This window comes from Gavialis gangeticus, unplaced genomic scaffold (genome assembly GCF_001723915.1).
Source record: "Gavialis gangeticus isolate Ggan-Ray unplaced genomic scaffold, GavGan_comp1, whole genome shotgun sequence".
Taxonomy (NCBI): Eukaryota; Metazoa; Chordata; order Crocodylia; family Gavialidae; genus Gavialis; species Gavialis gangeticus.
The window spans coordinates 20,955,619-20,975,436 of NW_017729006.1; the positions used below are offsets into that span (position 1 = coordinate 20,955,619).

The window sequence follows — 19,818 nt, forward strand, 5'->3', positions numbered from 1 at the left end:
AAGCAAACTACTGCATTCATTTAAAACAGTGTTGTCTCGGTTCACTTTAACACTATGGAGAAGCTGGAGTTCTAACTATCAAGACATTTATATATATGCTCTCAAAAAGCAAAGGAGGACAATGCCACTTAAGAGAAGCATGCCCATAGCAAGTGTGGATACAAGCTGTTTTAAAATAAGCCTCAGCTGTTAATGCACAGTCTTAATAGTGAGCTAGTCTAATTTTGAAGAAATTACAAAAACAAGCAAATGCAATTTCTGAGGAGAAAGTTACCTGATCACTAACAAGGATGTGGATACCAGTGGGACCCTGTCTGTAAACCTGATTGATCTGATGCAAGGGAATATTAAACACCAAAGCAAGCTTGCGAGTGACTTCTGAGGCTGCCATTTCTTCTAAGTAGATCGCGTGATAAACTATAAAGGAAAAAAAGATCAACTTTCAGTAAGCATTAGGTCAATTAATAAACATTTATTACATGGAAAAAAACACATTTCTTCAGGATGTTTAATTTTATATCCCTGGTTTGCAAAACCCTCTAAGAAGCCATAGACCTTTCTTCCTAGTTTCTAACACTGTTTCTTCCTGGTTTCTAATTCATTAATGGGTGTCAGCTGTCATAACTTTTTCCTTCAAAACAGTTACTTGTCATAATCAGGCTTTCGATATAGTTCTATGACTGTATCTGCTGTATTTGCTTCAATACTGGAAGCAAACTACACAGTATCAGAAATACAAAAGAAAAGATTATCAGGGTGTTCACCAGGATCTGGGGGAAGAATTGTTCACCAAAGTGCCCCAAGGGATGACAAGGTCAAATGTGCCATAACATGTGAAGTGACTAAAAATAAATATATTTCTGTTAAAAAACAGAGGGAAAAATTCTGGCATCCAGGCCATTCCTCACCACATGGCTATTCTTAATGAAGATAGCTTTTTGACACATTACTACCCTGTGGGCACCTTCAGCACTTGTCTTGTGAGCATTTTATAGCATAGGGAAAGGTCTTTTCCAGTTTCACTTGAATCTTATCCGCAGTGACACACAGTGACAGAATTTGGTGCATCCAAGAACAAAATAAAAACTTAAGTGAAAATTAAAGTGCTGTATATCACAAGGCTTAAAACAGCTGTTGTGCCCCCAATTCACGCCCCCATCAACTTCCATCTGTGTACGCACTTGCTGAACACAAACTTCCTACTGCTTCTTTGCACACCAGAAAGCCACAATTCTAGTGTATAAAACAAAATGGATCTACAGCTCTTTCCTCTCCTTAATACGCTTTTACTTTGTACCTCAGTAAAGCATGAAATGCTAATATTCAAGAGACCTTTGTATCATACCATATATTGCACCGTTGCTGTTATCGCTACTTCCTGCATCTTGCTGCCCTTCCAGTTGTATGCTCCTTGCTGGCTCCTGGCAGACATAGATTGTTAAACGGGGCCTAACAGACCTGCAATTTAAGAAGATCACATATTAAAAGGTAAACACACTTTTACTCATGCACAGGCAAAATTTGTATTTGTCTGAATTCAAAGTCTTAGCATTCAGAACATGCTTAAAAGATTACTGTTTTACACACTATTTTAAACGAATACATCATAAACTATCACAGGTAGCTAATCTAATGAGCTACTATCAGAACTATTGAGCTTGTCTGTCAAAAGTGCTAATAAATTTAAGTTTAAAAACTAATTCCACAATTCTAAAATCATTAAGACCTAGCTTATTTACATTGGAATCCTGCAACATTATTACTGGAGTAGCAGCAGTAATTACAGATCTTAAAAGTCAGCATGTTATTAAAAATCCGTTACATCAGTTAGAATCAGTTACGTCAAATTAGAATGCTGAATTTGTTAATAATTAACAGCTATGACCTCAAAGACTTTAGGTTCTTTATAGCTCACCTAAATGAGAAGTTTTGTCTCTTGGCAACAAACCCATCCGTCTTGAAGAAATCAGTACTTCCCAACTGCATTGCTACCAGTCTTACAGTCTACCTTTGTATTCATCAGTGCCTGCATCATATCTGTGGCCTGCCCTGAAGGTATACACAAAACAGTCTTCTTTTGAGCACATTACTGCCAACTCCTGAGACAGCTCACATGGGCTTACGCCAATCTAACTCTGAATGCATACCTCCCAGATCCCCTATTCTAAGAAAGGCACATTCTATGATTAAACAAAAGCACTTAAGCGTGCGCTTGGCATTTTACCTGGATTTCAGTGCATTATATAGCCGAATTCCATCGGCCGGACCACAGATTTGTACCAGATCCTCTCTTGTCAGCTTTAATAAATCAGCACCTGGAGAAATATGAAGAGGAGGATTTTTGTCAGTTTTTTTACTACAAAGCAAAAAGCAATGTCAAGAATTTGTTTAGGACTGTGAATCTCCACAAGAGTTGTGGCACTTTGAGATCCTTTTAAGGGTGCCACAGGATGCCTCAATATTAGTGCTGTTAGATGTGCAAAAAATGATTCATAGGACAAACCTAGAAATCTCTAACAGGAATCCACAGTGTCAAAAAACATTCCGACCTCTTTGTGAGCTTTCTCAGTTCTTTGCAACAGAATTACTCAAAAAAAGTGAAAGCTAAGAGCTGGCATTTCCAAAGGAGCACCTTGGGTTAAAAAAGGTTGGGAACAATTGGTTTTAGGACAAGTTACAAGCTGGTCCTTGAAGAGCAACACAACAATGCAAGATAAAAACCAAGGATGAATGAGCCACTTCTGCTTTAACATTTTTGAAGAGGCACTATCCAATGCTATGTTTGAATGGCCTGATTTCCAGAGGTGGACAGCATTAATAGCACCAAGTATCACCCCTTTGAAAATACAGTAATGTCATTTCTGTAGATACAAATAAAAGCCTAAATGATTTGATTTGGGTTAAAGTATTTAAGCTGGGTGAATGTATTTCAGTTGCACATTACAAAGCAGAGGCATGCCCATAGCATGTTGGTTTATCATAAACTACTGTCCCTTAAATTAAGTACAGAAATAGTTGGACCGTTGGTTCTATGCCATCTGCAATGAAACTGCCACCTTTGGCTATCTGTATTGCTGTATTCTCGAGAACGTATTGCTAGACTTGCAAAATCTACCATAATAGGGGCCAACCTTTTTGGCAAGGGTGCCATAAATTAACCCCACACTCTCCCCAAGTAGCACTCTTATCCCCTTTGTCTCCCTGATTTACTGCTCTGCTTCCTCGCCTATATTCCACTTTGCTGCTTGTCCCCTCCTTGCTCTGCTGTGTGCCATGCACAGAGGCTACTCGTGGCACTGGTGGCACCCATGCTGCAGACTGGCCACCCATGAGGTACATTTCTATCAAAAGCAAAGATGAAAGAATGCTCCTGTGTCCTGATGACACGACTAACATTATTTCTACTCTTCGATCCTACTAGCTCTGCAGAATCAACACAAGTAGAAAAGGAACACGTCCAACTCTGTCCCCTCTAGCCCACCAGACCTGTCCATTTACAAAGCCTATCTGTTACCTCTTTGCAAACCTAACAATGGCTGTGAGATTGCACAAGTGTTACTCATGACACTTTCTGAAAATCCAGGCAGTCAAAAAAAATCCTGGGATCTCAACACAGCTGAGAAGACAGGACAAAGGGGTGTTATTCTATTAGGTCGGGGTGGTCAACCTGCTGCATGCGAGCCATGTGGCAGATCAGGAAGGAGGACAAGCAACACAGAAGCAGAAAGGGCATGGAGTTGAAAGCAGAGCAGCAGATGGAGGAGGGAGCACAAGAAAGGAAGCCAACAACTTAGCAAATTTGGTAGAAAATAGAGGGCAGGAAACAGAATGGCAGATTGAGCAAGGGAAGAGGACTGTAGTGGCACTTGGGAAGGCTGGAGGACTAATTTGAGACATGCCTGCCAAAAAGGTAATTGTAAATGTATCAGGCCATGGGAATCTTTTGGGGAAGGGGAGTCTATGCAAGAGGGATGTGCTTTGTAAGAGACTTAAAAATGATCAGTCATGATGTCATGATAAGCATTTTCAGAATTTGATCAGCACTAAGACAGAACGTAAAGATATTGGTAATTAAAATGAGTGGTAATTCAGGAGAACAGGCCACAAAACATGACTCTCTTGGGGAGAAAGGACAGGAGGACCAGTACCATAAAAAGGGTTAAACAGGAGGATGTGTCAAGATACATCTAACATACTCACTTTTATATACACACACTTATGAAAAAAGAAAAGCTTAGGGACTAGAATGTCTCTTAATCAAAGAGGATGCTGGTATAGTGCACATTACAGAAGCACAGTGGAATAACTTAAGTCAGTGGAATATAATATCTGGCCGTAAACTATGAGACTACGACAAAAAGATGAAGGAATACTGTTGCATTTTAAAGATGCCACAGGATCTAGTAGAGAGGACTGTGCATTTGTTTGTAAGCTCTACTATACTGGTAGAGCTTTATTATTATCTTCCTTACTAAAAAAGTGAATGTTTAGAAACGAGCAGCAAAATCTGAAAATGTTCAGTTACTCACATATGGACTGGTAAAATGAACAATACAGCACAGCTTACGGAAACAAATCTAATCGTAAGCAATTGCTTCTTAGAACAACTTTTTCTATAGCACAGAAGAGATGTTTCAGAAGCTGCATATGTCTAGTGGTGAAACCAAGAGCTTAATTTGCAGGAGAAAAGAAGTGAGAGAGGAAGTAAATGGACCAAATCGGATACTGTAGAACAACAGCCACGCATAATTACTAACAAGATCTGTAAGTATATCATAATTAAAAAGCCCCCAAAATAACTGGTGTTTGCCTGGTCTATTAGGGACTAATAGGAAAAATAAAGGAGGGAAAAGAAATGGTCAAGAAACTAAATTATTTCTTTACATCGATCTTCACCAAAAAAGATGTTGTTGAATCACCCAACACCTTCCCTTTGTAGTAATGAAGATGATACACTGGAACAGACTAGTAATTTCAAATAAAACACACTGCCAGACCCACCTGATCTATTAATGAAAATACACAGGGCATTAAGCGGTCACTGAGGACAGTTACTGTAGCAAACGATAGGAGGAAAGCATATGTGTGTAGAAGTCTCCAGGAATTATGCAGGAAATTGTGGAGCAGTAAGTTCGATATCTATATCTTGCAAACCAGTTGAAATTAAAAGAAGAATGAAACATTTGGAAGATCATATAAGGTCTATCAGCACCTGTTCATGGTCGTTAGGGGCTAGAAGGGGCCTCACAGATCATCGGGTCCAGCCCCCCCTGTACTTGGGCAGGAAAGACTATTTTTGAAGATCACTAGGGTGAATGACTCTTCTTCAAAAGGCAGCTCAGTGATCTATTAGAGCCTTCTCAAAGAAACCACTAAGATAGTGGACAAAAAAGAAACCCCACTGAAAAAATATTTTGACTTCCAGAGGCCTTTAACAAGTTCCCTTAGAAGGAAAGTGGTGTTATAAATCAAAAACCAGCCAAGAGAACAACAAAAAAAGAACTAATGAATTTCAGCATGACAAAAGGTAAAATACATGGTTACACTTGAATCTCTTGGTTGTGTTTAATATGACAGCTGTGGTTGGCTCACTGGATGTCAGCGCTGATGAGATGATGGTGGCTCAACCCGATACGGGAATCTAAAATCCAGTCAAGTGTACTTACTGACCACCCATCTAACAAGATATGGCTCTCTGCTTGAAGAGGGGAGAACATGTGCCTGCGTGACACTAAAAAGTACAGAGACTATCTCTAGGGGCATAAGACAGTCCTGGTACAATGTTCCATACCAGTACTAGCAGATGCTTCAGTAGTTGTGGTTGTTGTTATTCTCCTACAGGCCCAGGAAGGCAGTTCTGGAGACAGGTTCTCATGTGCAGAAGTTGTAGCTTTTCTGTAGTCCTCCAAACCATGCAGGTTCTGGAGGATTTCCTGCAGCATTTGTGTGTTGCCTTTTCTTATGGGAGGACACCAATCCTCCCCTGGCGTGTCTACTTCCATGTTCATAGCCATCTGACAGCACTGGACATTCACACTGAAATTGTTGCTACCCTTTTTGATTGCTGGGTTGCTATACCGGTGCTTGTTCCTTTCTTGGACCTCATTTTCTAAACCAGCCACCCGTATCTGCTGGACAAGGTCTTGTATGACGATTGCCTATGAGCAGGATCTTAGAATTTACTTACAAAGGTACTATTCCAAAAGACAGGAGTTTGAACTTTGTCTTCTGCGCCCTGGCAGAAAATGACAGGTGCATTTGGCATTTATTACATATGACAAAAGAGGTACAATTTGTATGCATCTTTCAATAGGGTTAGCCTACTGCAGAACAGAGAGCTTGAAGTCTTCTATGGAGAGGAGTCTTCCAGAGAGAGGAAGCCTTTGGTCTATGTTCAGTCAAGCTGAATCAATATGAGTGAAGCACCTGAAGATTAAAGGTAAATAAAGGAAGTTCCAAATAAATTTATAAGGTTTTCCTAAAGCTAAGATGTAGCACAGTGATTCTCAGCCAGGGTGCAACAGCACCTTGGGGTGTAGTAAGGTATTTTCAGGAGTGTTGTGCAAATGCCTACACATAATTCACACGATAAAACCACAGAATTCAAATAGGATTTCAGAGTCAAAAACATTACAACCAGTGGCAGTCTTTTGGACTTCTTCACAAGAGAAAAGTTGCTGTATTATTTTTCTGTAGTCATAAAACAAGTGAAAACTTCAAGAACTGGTATTTTCCAAAGGGTGCCTGGAATCTAACAAGGGGTGCCTTGAGATTGAAACCACTGATTTAGCAGGTCAGAAACTTACTGCTCTGGCCATAAGAAGGAGCCAAGGGGGGTGAGGGCAGGGGGTGACAGCTGCACTCCCTTTTAGGGCTGCAGCTACTTCCAGATCCTGCATAAAAAAAGTGTGAGGTGTACAGCCACAACAGACACAACCACTCTAATTCCAGACATCTCTTTCCATACAGGGATCCACACTGACATATTTGAGGAAGAGCACTGGGACAATTCAATGAAACTAAAACTAAATTCAGAAAAATAACTTTTACCGCATTTGTAAAGAACTTCTTCAGTTTCAGGCAACAGGATATCAAGGGCAAAAATTAGCAAAGAGCGAACGAATCTATAATGGTAACAGCTCTGGATATTCTTCAGATAATGTGAACAAAAAATCATTAAACCTTACAGTTTGGGTTTTAAATCAGTCTTCACAGATTAGGAATCAGGAAGGGGACAGAATATCCCACAACTACCAAACATTAATTTTTTTGTACTTTCCACAGGAACACCAGGTGTTACAGACAGAACACACTGGATGGACCATAATTCGGAAGATCCTGTGTGTTATTTCATCTCCCCCCTACATAGGGGAGTAAACTAGGTCTTAACTAAATCTGTGAACCATCATTACCAAGTGACACAGAAGAACGAACCCAGTTTCATTTGCAGTTGTCAGGATGAGCTTGCAGAGCTGGCAATTAGAAAAACAGCCTCTTCCTCAAACTGAGCACAATTAGCTTGTGAAGTAGGAGGATACACTAAATCTGCAACCCTACAATGCTATTCTTTACAACAGTTTTACAGTTTTATCATTTTAAACCTGTGGGAAATTTTTAGACAGGTAGTTTAAAAATAATACCTGAGAAATTTGAAAAAAGCCTTGTATAGGTAGAGAACCTATGCTTGAGCAACCATTGTTGAGTTTCCTGGATTGTGGCTGAAGGAAGAAGTTGCTGTAATAAAGAGAGCTGAAGATTAGTTTACTTAGTTTATATAAATTACCAAAATAAACAGCTCAGTAAGTTATGAAAGAGACAATTATGCATATTATGTCCTCTAATCAAAGCATATAGATAATGAGCTAGTTAGAAATCAACTGTACTTCATGTTATTCAGCTGGAAAGATGTTTCATTTAGCATAACAACAAAGAAACAGGAGAACAGATACTCACATCTCCAGACCCTTGAGAGGATCCATCTCCTTGATGATTAGGAGAGGAAGAATTGCTATTGGGGGGAAGGAAACAACCGTATTAAAGGATTTTTAGAAGGTTAGAACATTTAAAAACAAACAAATTCGAACAGCACACAAAAGTATTCTGAAATTTGCAAAATAACAACATCCCTATTTAATGGCAGCTTCATGCTGTCCATGTCTACACAGGGAGGAACAAATGTGGTAGAAAGTACCCTTCAAGAGAACTGGCAGCCCCTGGGCCATGTATGGCCTCTGAGGGGTTAACATGCTTCCCTGGAACTCCTGTGGGGCTGCCTTTCCCTCACTGCTCCTGCTGCGGGGCAGCCAGGGCCCCTGGGGCAGGACAGCATGGTAGAAAGGGGCTGCCACTGAGCTGGCAGTGGGCTTTCCAGACAGCCCACATCAGCATGTGGTCCCCAGCTGCTCAGAAATTGGACTGCCCTGCTTTAAAAGAGAAAGACCACCACACTGAGATGTTCAAGTTATCTGGTCTATAATCTCTATCCAACTTGTCAACTGAAACATAGCTGTGTGCTCAGTGATCACGTATAAATCTTCTGTTCAAGTTAAATATTTTTGACAATATTTGGCTGACAAAAAGAGAAACCCACGAGGCATTACTTTGACTGACTCTCATAGAACACAAATCAACTCACTTAACCTTATTCTACCGTGGTTTATTGATCAGATTTTCCGAGACAGCAATACTGATACGACACACAGTGCTTACAGGAATAAACTAATGGTATAAAGCACCTTTGTAACAAAAGAACTCTGTCCACATTAAGAAAACTGGTTGTATCTTGATATAAGTTAAAGCAGTACAACGTAGACCAGGACTCAGTTATAGCCATTCAAAGACCACAGATTGGTGTCTTTGCTATGAAATGCAACATTTTCCCTTCTTCCATTTGCACACAATTTTGGGCATTAATTGTCCATCTCCCACATTTATTCATGTTGCATCTTCACATGAAGAAAAATACTTCAGAATAAGTACGGTATTAAAAAGCTGTCTTCTGTATCATCATTTAAGATTCTTACCTGTCTGGGACACTATAAGTACTACTATGTTGAGCAGAGGTGAAAGTTGGAGCTGGGGTAGAGGTGTTGTTTACAAATGCCGTAGGAGTATCAGGCCATGGTGAGCACTGAGGGTAGAGAAAAAGATTTAAACTATAAATTAAACATCTAATGGTATTTTGTGGCATACCTCCTTTACTCAGATCTGAATTCACAGAACAAAATTTTAATCTCAGTTTTCACATTAAATTTTTCCCATACTACTCATTTCATGTTTGTATTGCAAAAAAAAAAAAAAGTTTTAGTTCTTTTGCTTTATGAAAAAGATTTATTTTACATTAACTTAATTGTTGCCTTTGACCATACAATGAAGGGGACAGGGATGAAACTAGCAGAAGGACTGTACAGGTTAGTCAGAAAAGGCCCCAAAACAAAGATCATGTCCTCAAGTAAGATTCCATAAGTTCAGGAATAGTAAGTAAAACTGAGAAAATTATCTTTTGGAATGGCTCATCTAAACATACCTACTATGACAGTGGTCATTCTCATTTTTGTTCCAAGAGCATTAATATTTTTAAATTAGGCATTCCATGCACTACAATTTATGAACAATTTATTATAAAACTAATCTGGTGCCCACATGCAGTTTTTCCTTTCTTTAATTTCATGACAAACTAGGAATTCTGTCCTAGTGATGAAACAGATATTTATAGATGAATCAACTGACTGTCAAATTTGGTCAGTTTGTCTTTCTTCTTTTTTCAAATGACATTAACGTTTAAGGTTCCAAATGCTCTTTCCTGCTCATTACAATGTATTTAGGGTAGGTAAGGAAAAATATAAGAACACACAAACAGGCTAGAACAAGCAGGCAGCCACAGAAAGATGAAATAAAACAAAGGCCAAGATCATGCTAAGCATGCTAACAAAGGTTCCTGATACATTTGTCATGATCAACTGTGCATTAACTTAAATGTGAGTTAATTTCCATGGGGAAAATTTCTAAAGCCGTTTCATTTCCCAGAAAAACAAGAATAAAACAGTAAATCCTAGCATTTAATGAGAATCTGTATTTCTAACAAGAAATATGAAGTAGACTCCAAGATGTCTGAGTATTGAAAACCTCTTTCAGTCACTAGAACCACAGGGCATAAGAAATCTAATCCTGGCTGCAGATTTTTATTGCAAAATATTAATATCTTTGAGCTGGAAGTAACTTGCCATTGCAGTAGGTAACAAAACCGAGAAGTGTGTGTGAAAGGTACTTAGTCTACACTGGTATTTTTGGAATTGAAACTTAATTAAACCGGAGCGTGTCACATAGTTGCATCGATACAGTCAACCTCAGTATACAAGACGGTGACTACCACTCTTTGTACTGAATGTGATCTTTCATCATTATTGGTTTAGATTTATATACCACCCTTCCCAACAAAGGGCCAGGACAAGTTACACTAAGAGGGAAAATATATTACAAAAGCAGGAAGAGTATGGGTACACAATCTACTCTGTCATTCCCCACGTTTCTCATCATAACTTAGCTTTCTAAACCTCTAGGGACAGGGACTAGGTTTGCACAGCACCTAACATTATCCAATTTTGTTCCTTAACTGTGGGCTCTTGGCACTACTATAAACACAAATAATGAATTCCCTAATCCCGTAACATTAATGCCAGCTTCATGCTTTTTCAGCATTTTAAATATTAAATTACCAAAGGATATTTCTTTAATGCATTAAACATTGCACACCGCTTTCACAGCTATCTATACTTTCTTAAGCCGCAGGTCAGAGGGAGAGCTTCTGAACTACTTTTGGCATCTGCTGTGCTTGCAGTCCCAACTAGACCTACTGACTGCACAATTCTTCATAGTCAGGAGGGGGCAAGATAGCACCAGAGGAACAAAAAGTATCACAAACAAGACAAAAAATTCTATCCAAGGGTAGCCCCTCCCCTTTCATTCATGTCTGTATTGCCCTTCAATTAACAGTTTTTATCTTGCCTCCTCAGCATAGAGAAATAAAAGGTGTTACCAAATAACCACCCCAAAAAGACATGTCAGAATAATACTTTAAAAAAAAAAACAACACATTTTTTTCCCAATAGGCAACTGCAATGTTGCCTTTAATCCGATCATCAGATGGTACCAATTAAACAGCAGCACAGATCTATCTTTATAATAAGAACAACTGAAAGTAAGGAAGAAGCCAGTTCTGTAGTGGACATGCTGTAGGTGGGTCTTATCTTCCCTTCACAAGATTAAGAAAAGGTAAAAGGAGCATTTGCCATGATGGCTTCATAATTAGCAGTGAAGCAAAAACGGCAGCACAAGATATCTTCCATAAAGACTTGGGATGATGGGCACGCAGCTCTGTGCAGCCATTTTCTAGGAATTAATTTGCTTGCCATCCCAGAATAACACAATTCTGGGTAGGTCTACATTTGTGTAAACTCAATATATTCTAAAGCTAGAGGAAATATAATGAGCATAATAACTAATAACTGGATCTGGGCACTTGCACAGGGACTTAGAATTAATCTCAACTCTATGAAGGGAAACCAAGTGCAGAACTGACATTATCCTTTAACTTGGGCGATGTACACAGTTTTATTTGAACTACCATATTTATGTGATACCAAGATGAGGTTTCCCCCTGCATTTAACATGGGGGATAAGCCCCTTGTCTTGGATTTGAGTATGAGGCAGTGAAGAGGCCAGCAGTTGGGGCCAGGGCCATAGCTGCTTCCTGCCCCTGCTCAGCCTCTACCTCCCCACACTTACCTTTGCTCCGGCAGGCCACAGAGCATGAGTCTTCTCCAGTTACAACCCAGCCCTGTAGCAGCAGTGGGCAGCTGGGGTCCCGCCTGAGCTGCCACTGCTGCTGCTACTAGTGTGCAGAGGCTGCAGGGTGGGGACAGGGAAACCAAGTGGTGAGGGTGGACAGGCAATGTGGGGGGCAGGGAGCAGGGGTCAAACTCCACTGCCACAGTATTCCCCACTGCAGCTGCAGAGGAAGTGGAGGGAAAGGGGGTGAATTTAAGACAACCCTCCAATAATTCTATACACAGAAAATTGTAACAAACACAGACTCTAATGACTGGGGTATCATCATAAATGTGTGGCCATCCTGGTTTCAGGTAAATATGGTATCAAAAGGAAAAGTTCTCAAAGTTCCTCTTTGGTTTCCTCTGTTTCATCACAACTCAGACCTTTGAGAAGAAACTGAACCCTGCAGACAGGGCCTAGACCTATGCTGATATGAGTCTTAAAATTTCAAAATCTCAGCTAAGCAGCCTCCAACAAGCAGCCTCTAGGTCTGGACAACAGCCTGACTCAATTCACATTTCCAAAAAACAGTAGAGAGATACAGCTGTTTCACGTGTGATGGCACAAATAGTTCCTATAGTTTAGAAGACAGTCTAGGACAGGGGTGCTCAATCTCTGGCCTGCGGGGCAAATGCTGGCCAGATGCCATGGCATCTGGCCTGCAGGGCTCCCCATGGGTCAGGAAATTTGGCAGGCATTAATAAGACCACCCTCTCCCTGCCAAATCCCCAGGCTCCACGCACCTGGTCAGGGCCAGGGCCAGGCTCTGACCCCTTCCCACCCTAGATCAGGGCTAGGCCACATCCCTTTCCCCTGGCAGGGCCAAGCTGGGACTTGGCCATGCTCCCTTCCCTCTCTGTGGGTCCCTCTCCCCACCCCCTACCACTCCCCACAAGCCAGGTCAAGCTTCTTTCCCCTACAGAGCTGCAATGGGACTGGCCTGTCCCCCGCCACATGGCCAGATGGTGCTCACAGTGCCCACCCAGGTGTCAAATCGGGAACACCAGGTGGATCTACCCCACGGATGGACTGGGCACTGTCAATCCAGCCTGCTGAGCCAAAAGATGGAGCACCATTGGTGTAGGAGAAAGATGTCTCATCTTCCAACTTTTATTACAAACAAGCCAATCTATCTATGTAGATAGCTATTTGGAAACAGAGGCCCCCCAAAACATTCTTAAATTTTCATGAAATGCAGGGCATCAAGTCCTCTGAAGTTATTATATAGTGTTTTTTCTATCTTGCTTCCCAAAATATTTGCATCTGCCCTTAATTTGTGAGTCAGGAAAGTTATCTAAAAAGTTTAGATTTATGGATCCTGACAGACCTTCTTCTCCTTATCAAAACTTAAGCAAACTCTAAAAACCGGAGACCTTTCTTAGGATTACCCAAAATAGAGTCCACATCACTGTCAGGCACAAATCTGAATCTTTAGATTTAAAGAGAAGGCCTGCTGTTTGATCAGCAGAATTATTTATAGAACTCCACAAGCATACAAGACATGTCAAAGAACATATAAAAACATACTTTGCCCCACCGGCCTTTCAAACCAACCTGACCGAATACAGTTTGAAATTCTGCACATGCAGTGTTTTTTAACACATCAGAAAATGAATAAGTTACTGTCTCTAGAACGTTATATCAGCCATTACTCAACATTTTCTAGCAGATATAAAGTGGCTAAATTAAGGGGTGCAGTAAAAAGCTGCAAGTGCTAAAAAAGCAACCACTATACAGCAAAGCTAGTGTTACTATAACAACTTTAATTTCATTTCCTGACATGAGGCTAGATTCTATTCCTATTACTAGCTGGACAAGTAGACTGTTTAGTACACTGTAGGCGTGTGTGAAGTGAGCCCTATTCAATTTGGATTTGGCCCAAATCAGGGACAGTGATTCGATTTGTTGGGTGCCTCCCCACCAAGACCCAAAAGGCACCAGTTGCCAAGCTGAGGGCAGAGGCACTGGGGGGTGGGGAGTGGGCCCTGCACGCTCCCTGGCAGACCTGGAAGTGGACCAGAAGTGCTTCTGGGCCATTTCTGGATCTACTGCCAAGTGCGCTGGAGAGCCCTGCCTGCTTTTGTGGGACACTCCACGCACTCCAGCACTGCAGGAATCACGAGCCCCTGCTACCTAGATGTATATAGAAAAAACAGCTTTTTCTATGTCCAAATCTTTCCGAATTGATTCAGAGGGTTCCAATTTGATTCAGAGAGATTAAAGGGTCTTCTGATTCAATTTAGATTCGGTGATTTGGCCATCGAATTGGACTGAATCAAATCACAGATCGAAGCTTCACACAGCCCTAGTAGACTGCTTCCATACTATCTTGCTCAAGTCCATGAAAAGCAGCTAATGCAAAAGGTGGGTGTGTCTTCCTCCTTGCTGCTTGTACATGAATATCTTTGGAGTAAGATGATATAGTGTTACAAAACTGGATGCATTGATAGATTTTTCAGGACTTGAACAAGGTGGAAGAGAATCACACTTAGGTGCTTGAGTTAGCTTAGGTACTGACTAGATGGAGTATAATTTAGACCTTAAGTGTTTAAAGCCCACTCTTCAGTTAATGTACAAGCAGTCCTCGAGTTACAATGTTTCGAGTTACATTTCACACCTGCAACAGTTACAAATTGACACTGTTTCAACTTTATGAGGTCAGTTTCGACTTGCAACGCTTGATCCAATGTGATGCCACGCTAGCGAACAAGTTTGCTGCGTCACTCATCTCCCTGGAGAACATCTGTCCAAATTTCCTTGGACTCTTTCTTTAAGAAAACAGATAAGACTCCAGAAAACCCAGCAGCTAAGACTCCAGCCAAGAGCCCTTCAAAAAGTCCAAAGTCACCTCAAAGAAGTCCTTCTAAATCAATATGATTCCTATTTACAATATAAATACATTAATGTAGCTATATTACTCATCTATAATTGATCAAGTACAAAATTCTGGGGGTATTTTTGGTGAAAATAGGGTATCGGGCCTTGGTTCAGGAATCACTCTCATTTATAACATTGTTTCTTGTGAGAAAATTGGTTCTGAGTTGCAATGTTTCGACTTAAGATGCAGTTTTCAGGAACTAATTATGTTGTAAGTCCAAGGACTGCCTGTATTTGTATTTTCTATGTTAACTTGTAAGTTTAATGGTAAATAACTCATCATTTATGACCCTTTAACAGGCCCAGGCTACAAAAACTTTAGAAATTTCAGCAGACAAAGATTTTGGCCTGAAGTGTTACATGACCTTCTAATGGCACAGCGGACTTGAACTACAGAACTAATGTAACAGCAAAAACCTACATTTGAAGCGTCTCAACTGCCAGGGCAACAAGGCCATTACAACTGGGGTTTGGTTCCCAACACTTTAGTGGGAGGTAAATTGGAGCACTTGTCTCAGGATCATCCCTAGTAAGCAGCAATAGCAAAGCATGCTACAAGATACCTCCTTCTCCAAATAAGAGCTTCGGCAAGGATAAAGGGAAAAAAAAGGCACTGAGATCACAGCCACTCCCAAGTACCCATCCAGACAGGAAGGAAAGAAGAGAAGGGAAAGAATGTAAGGTAAAAACATGGAGTCCAGCCAAGCCACCCACAACGGTTGACTTCTATTAGAAAGGAAAACATGTTTAGGTGAAGTGACACAAAGAATACTCGTTTTTTCCCCCCATTTATTTTCCTGTTTAAATCTTCTGGTAGAGTTCTTTGCCCAGTAACAGAAGTGTGTCTTGGTGGATGAAATAAGGCAGCTTGAGAAGGGAAGTAAATAGCTTTAAGGAACCAGGAAGCACATGTTATCTGTATTTTACTAAGGACAGTTTAGGGAAATACAGACAATCCAGTGCTTACTACGTATGTCATGTTAAAGGATAACACCCACCTCACTTTTCACAACACTTGCTTTTTGCTAGTATAAAATACATACGGTCATTTTAATCAAAAACTATTTCCTCACTCTCAGAATCTTAGCTAATATTTCAAGCACTACATTAAGGAATAATAAAAAGTGAGGAAGAAAATACAACAGGGTACGAGTTATGAAGGAAATAGGCAAAAACGTCCCTGTCAGGCAAAACTAAAATAATATTCTTTCATGGACAAGCAATAATGTAAACCCAAACTTGCCAACAGGAAGATGTTGTATCATTAATTACCCAAACAAATTAAATTGGTAAGATCTACCTCAGTAATCAACAGATATGTAAGTATTTTTACTGTTTTTTAAGAAGTGCCATTTAAACATTTGAAGGCTAACATTTGATGGGGAAAAGTGTACCTATTTGCTTTATATGTAGAATGAATTAGAAAGTTCACACTAAAAATTAATACTCGATATTAAACAAGACTAATTTTGCTTGCAGCGTAAGAACAGGATTCAGATAGAGGAAAAGAAACAGTGCTAGTATCAAGCTCTCTAAAACAAGAGATTTTGTGAGGTTTTGAAAGTACTGATATATATGGAAACTGAAAAATACAAGTGGAAATAATAGACAATACATGTTTTAGCTCAATGTTGCTGCTACACTATTCTCATTAGTTACATATACTAAGAGAACAAATAGCTAATTTCAATAATGGAACTCATCTGTAAAATGAAAGCTCTTGTTTGTTTGGGTTTTTCAAAATCACACACTCCCTCTGCAACAATTTCTCTCAAGTGTTAGATTTAGGAAGCATTCCTTGCTGAAACACAAACATGAAGTAATTGGTGCAAATAAAAAAAATGTGAGTAAAATTAAGCCAGGGCAGTCAAAATAGTTGTTTTTATTTTGTATCACGGAAGTTTCTCCTATATCTAACACTGCACAAGGTATCTTGCACAAGAAAAGGTAAGCAGAAGTCCCTTACACTGCCTCGCTTTGCCAGAGAATCACCGTAGTCTGCTGGCAAAGTCCGCTTGCTGGACTTTTTCTGCTCATGTTCAACTGCATCTTCAATTATAGGCTCAAGCCTCATCTGGACAAACACCAAAGATTTGGATCAATTTCTTTTCATTATACAGTGAGGAAAGATCTAAAAGCCTTTAAAAACTTTTGAAATCTTTAGGGAAAATGTATAGAACTCACTGGTGTTTAAATAAAAAGAAAATGCAAAAACCTAGTGAGGCTATGGCCATAAATGCAACAGTCCATAAAAATACAATTCTGAGGTCAGATGTAACAGGTGTAAATAAATCTGAAACCCCGTTTTAGATTTGGCTGCAAAAGTTTTTAGATCTGTATCATGGACTTGCTTTAACATTCAGCACAATCACATAGTGCTCTACCCAAGTGTGTTTTAATAGTGTGCACTACACATCTGAATGAAGTTGACTCTCAAAAGCCAACTACAATTTTTCCTGGACAAGTTTGTCAAATAAAAAGCCAACCTATCCTTGACTCAATATTTTATCCTGAAACTGTCACCCTCCCCTTTTGAGACAATAATTTAGAGACTAGTATTTAAATATATGCTATATATGTTGTATCTACAGAACGGTCCTCTGCAAACAGCTGCAATTCCATCTTGTTACCTCTGTGAGGATTGTGGTGTCATATGAAGGTTGATACTTTTCTTTTTCATGTGCAGTTCGCTTCTCCATCTTTTCTCTGTCCGTTTTCTGTTTCCTGTCTGCTCCTTTTGGCTAAAAATGAATACTCATGTGAACAAGAAGCAAAAAGAAGACAGCTTTATGACTGATTTGTAACCCTACAAGACAACTAATATAAAACACATTTTCTGTCTGAGAGATTTAGTAAAGACCTCTACTTTCAAACGTTACCTTAAAAACTTTGATTTGACAGCTGGCTGAATGCAGATGATCTGTGTATTCTCCATTTTCAGTTTGTTTAAAAGTGTCAACTTGTATCCGAAAAGGAACTCCTTTCTCACCTCCATGTTTACGTGGGGTAAATTCAGTGCTGATGCAATGTACCTGAAAAACAAACTGAAGTTGTATTGCACTTGCTATACGTTTCATGATACCTTTGTCACTCACATTATATACATTTTGCTGCCCATGAATGAATATGCACTCCGAATCCAAGACCATTTCAAATTTGGCCCCCCATATTTCCAGAGTGCTTCAAAATGCCAAGGACAGCTGAGAACACAGACTGCTCACTTGCCTTCTGCCTCACTTTCTTTCTCTCTCTCCCCTTCACCTGTCTCAACCTGCCCAGTGGGAGGTGGTGAGTAGAGCACTGTAGGCTGCTGGAGGATTGCTGGCCCAGACCGACATTTCACTTCAAAGGCTGTTTGTCATTTACTTAAATGTATCTGCTATTTCTGAATTACTTCTGTAGCCACACACATTTGTACCCTCGTTATTTGGAGTACTTCAAAGACCCCTGGAGCACTCCAAAGAGCACATATGTCCAGGGCCTCTGATAGGCTGAGCACCAAATTATAGCCTATCCAGGAAGCAGAATCCAAGACAGGGCTCCCCTCCACACCAGGCAAACACCTGGCCTTTGCTATCCTCACAAACTTGGAAGTCACCAAATCAGGGTATGCTTAGACCTCTGACTTTAAGGGAAGATGGACATACTAAAGGTACCACCTTTAATTGAAGTATCTTTCAAAAATGAATGAATCATCCTGGATCCCCACTAACCTAGGATTTTTAATTAAATTCAAGTTCTCATATTGGATCTTACAGTAAGTGTAGGGCTGTATTAATTTTAGGGAAAAATTCAAAACTTACCAAACAACAATAGTGCCCAGTTACACAACATAGTTAAGAATAACAGGACAAAACACTGTATCAAAACCTCTAATTGGGGTGATTTAAGGCAGGGATTTTCACAGCAGGCTAAGGGAATTAGGTGTACCAGTTTCACTGAAAGGTCAGTGGTCTTGTAGCTCAATTCCCATCTAAAAGCACTGGGTTTATAAAACATATGAAAATCCTAGCAGCAAGAAAGCCAACGAAAAATAAAGCATAAGTCCAGACCAGCGACAATGCTGTAAGCCCTTAAACAAAGAATGTTATGAATACCACCTCTGTGGTCTTTGAACTTTAGTACAATTACACCAAAACTTAAGTGACCACCAGCTACATTTTTTCTCTTTTAATCACTAGATTCATCAAGGTAAGAAACGTAACTTAAAAACAAAAAACCCCAAGAAAACAAACAAAAAAGGATGTTTATCTCATACTCTTTAGCCTCTTGGAGGCAAAGCCTGAAATGGTTGATGTAAGAATAGTGTAATTTCTGACGGTAGAACAATCGTCATGGAACAATAGCATTGGCTTAACACGTAGTGAAACATCCAGGCTATCTGAGCTACTAGGCTAAGAAACTTTGCCATCTCCCACTTTCTATTCTCTTTCCATGCTAATTCTGTATTTCAGATGGAGACCTAAAAGCAATACAGGTGATCCCTAACTGAATACATGGTCATGAAGAGAGATCTGGGTTTTCCATCTGCTGTGGAAAAACACATATTTTCTTCTTTAAAGGAGAAAAATATGGGAAACTGGGTTTCTGCTTGCAGGCTGACAGAGTTCCAGCCCACAAAGGGCTGCTTGGGGCTAAGGGGAGCAGGGGGCACCACGTGAATGTGCACATGCACACATGCACGTGATGGCCAGGCAGTGCGATGGAAAGCAGCTCCCTCCAGGTAAGTCTATGGGGGCAGGGAATGCAGGGGGCACAGATGACAAGTGAGGAGATGGGGAGGCACAGGGAATGGGACAGAAGGGTGGGGGAGGCACATACGCCCACCAAAGATTTCTGCACCCAAAGCAGGGTGTGGGGCTGCAGCTAGACCAGACCAGTCCCAGGCAGGAGCTGCCTCTGCGGCCCAGCAGGTGGGACCCAGAGCGGGAGGGAGTGCTGCACTGCCATGGCCACCAAGGTGAGACACCCCCTGGAGCAGAGGGTGACAACCCCATGCTGCTGCTGCACCTCACCTTGGCGGCCATGGAGGTACGGTGCTTCTTCCTGTGCTGGGTCTTGCCCACTGGCATGCAGAGGCAGCTCCTGCCCAGAGCTGGTCTGGCCAGGCTG

The 19,818-nt window shown here is 40.6% G+C and overlaps 2 protein-coding genes across 5 annotated transcripts in view; one reads left to right on the plus strand and one right to left on the minus strand.

The window, feature by feature from the left end:
* Nucleotides 1-7,634, plus strand: part of FBXL2 (F-box and leucine rich repeat protein 2) — a 129,369-nt gene extending 121,735 nt beyond the window's left edge. The window contains exon 16 of the transcript XR_002095956.1: nucleotides 7,285-7,634. The gene's annotated coding sequence lies outside the window, so the exon portion shown is untranslated. The remainder of the gene's footprint in view (nucleotides 1-7,284) is intronic.
* Nucleotides 1-19,818, minus strand: part of UBP1 (upstream binding protein 1 (LBP-1a)) — a 64,462-nt gene that overhangs the window by 10,873 nt on the left and 33,771 nt on the right. For 2 of the 4 annotated variants that reach the window (XM_019508927.1, XM_019508926.1), the window contains exons 6-14: nucleotides 17,586-17,738; nucleotides 17,337-17,447; nucleotides 16,673-16,780; nucleotides 9,024-9,130; nucleotides 7,954-8,008; nucleotides 7,641-7,734; nucleotides 2,225-2,315; nucleotides 1,346-1,458; nucleotides 275-417 (exon numbers count right to left, since the gene is read on the minus strand). In XM_019508927.1, coding sequence (XP_019364472.1) covers nucleotides 275-417; nucleotides 1,346-1,458; nucleotides 2,225-2,315; nucleotides 7,641-7,734; nucleotides 7,954-8,008; nucleotides 9,024-9,130; nucleotides 16,673-16,780; nucleotides 17,337-17,447; nucleotides 17,586-17,738 — 975 coding nt within the window. Of the gene's footprint in view, nucleotides 1-274; nucleotides 418-1,345; nucleotides 1,459-1,916; nucleotides 2,050-2,224; nucleotides 2,316-7,640; nucleotides 7,735-7,953; nucleotides 8,009-9,023; nucleotides 9,131-16,672; nucleotides 16,781-17,336; nucleotides 17,448-17,585; nucleotides 17,739-19,818 lie in introns of those variants that run through there. The other 2 variants (XM_019508928.1, XM_019508930.1) reach the window with 2 other exon arrangements.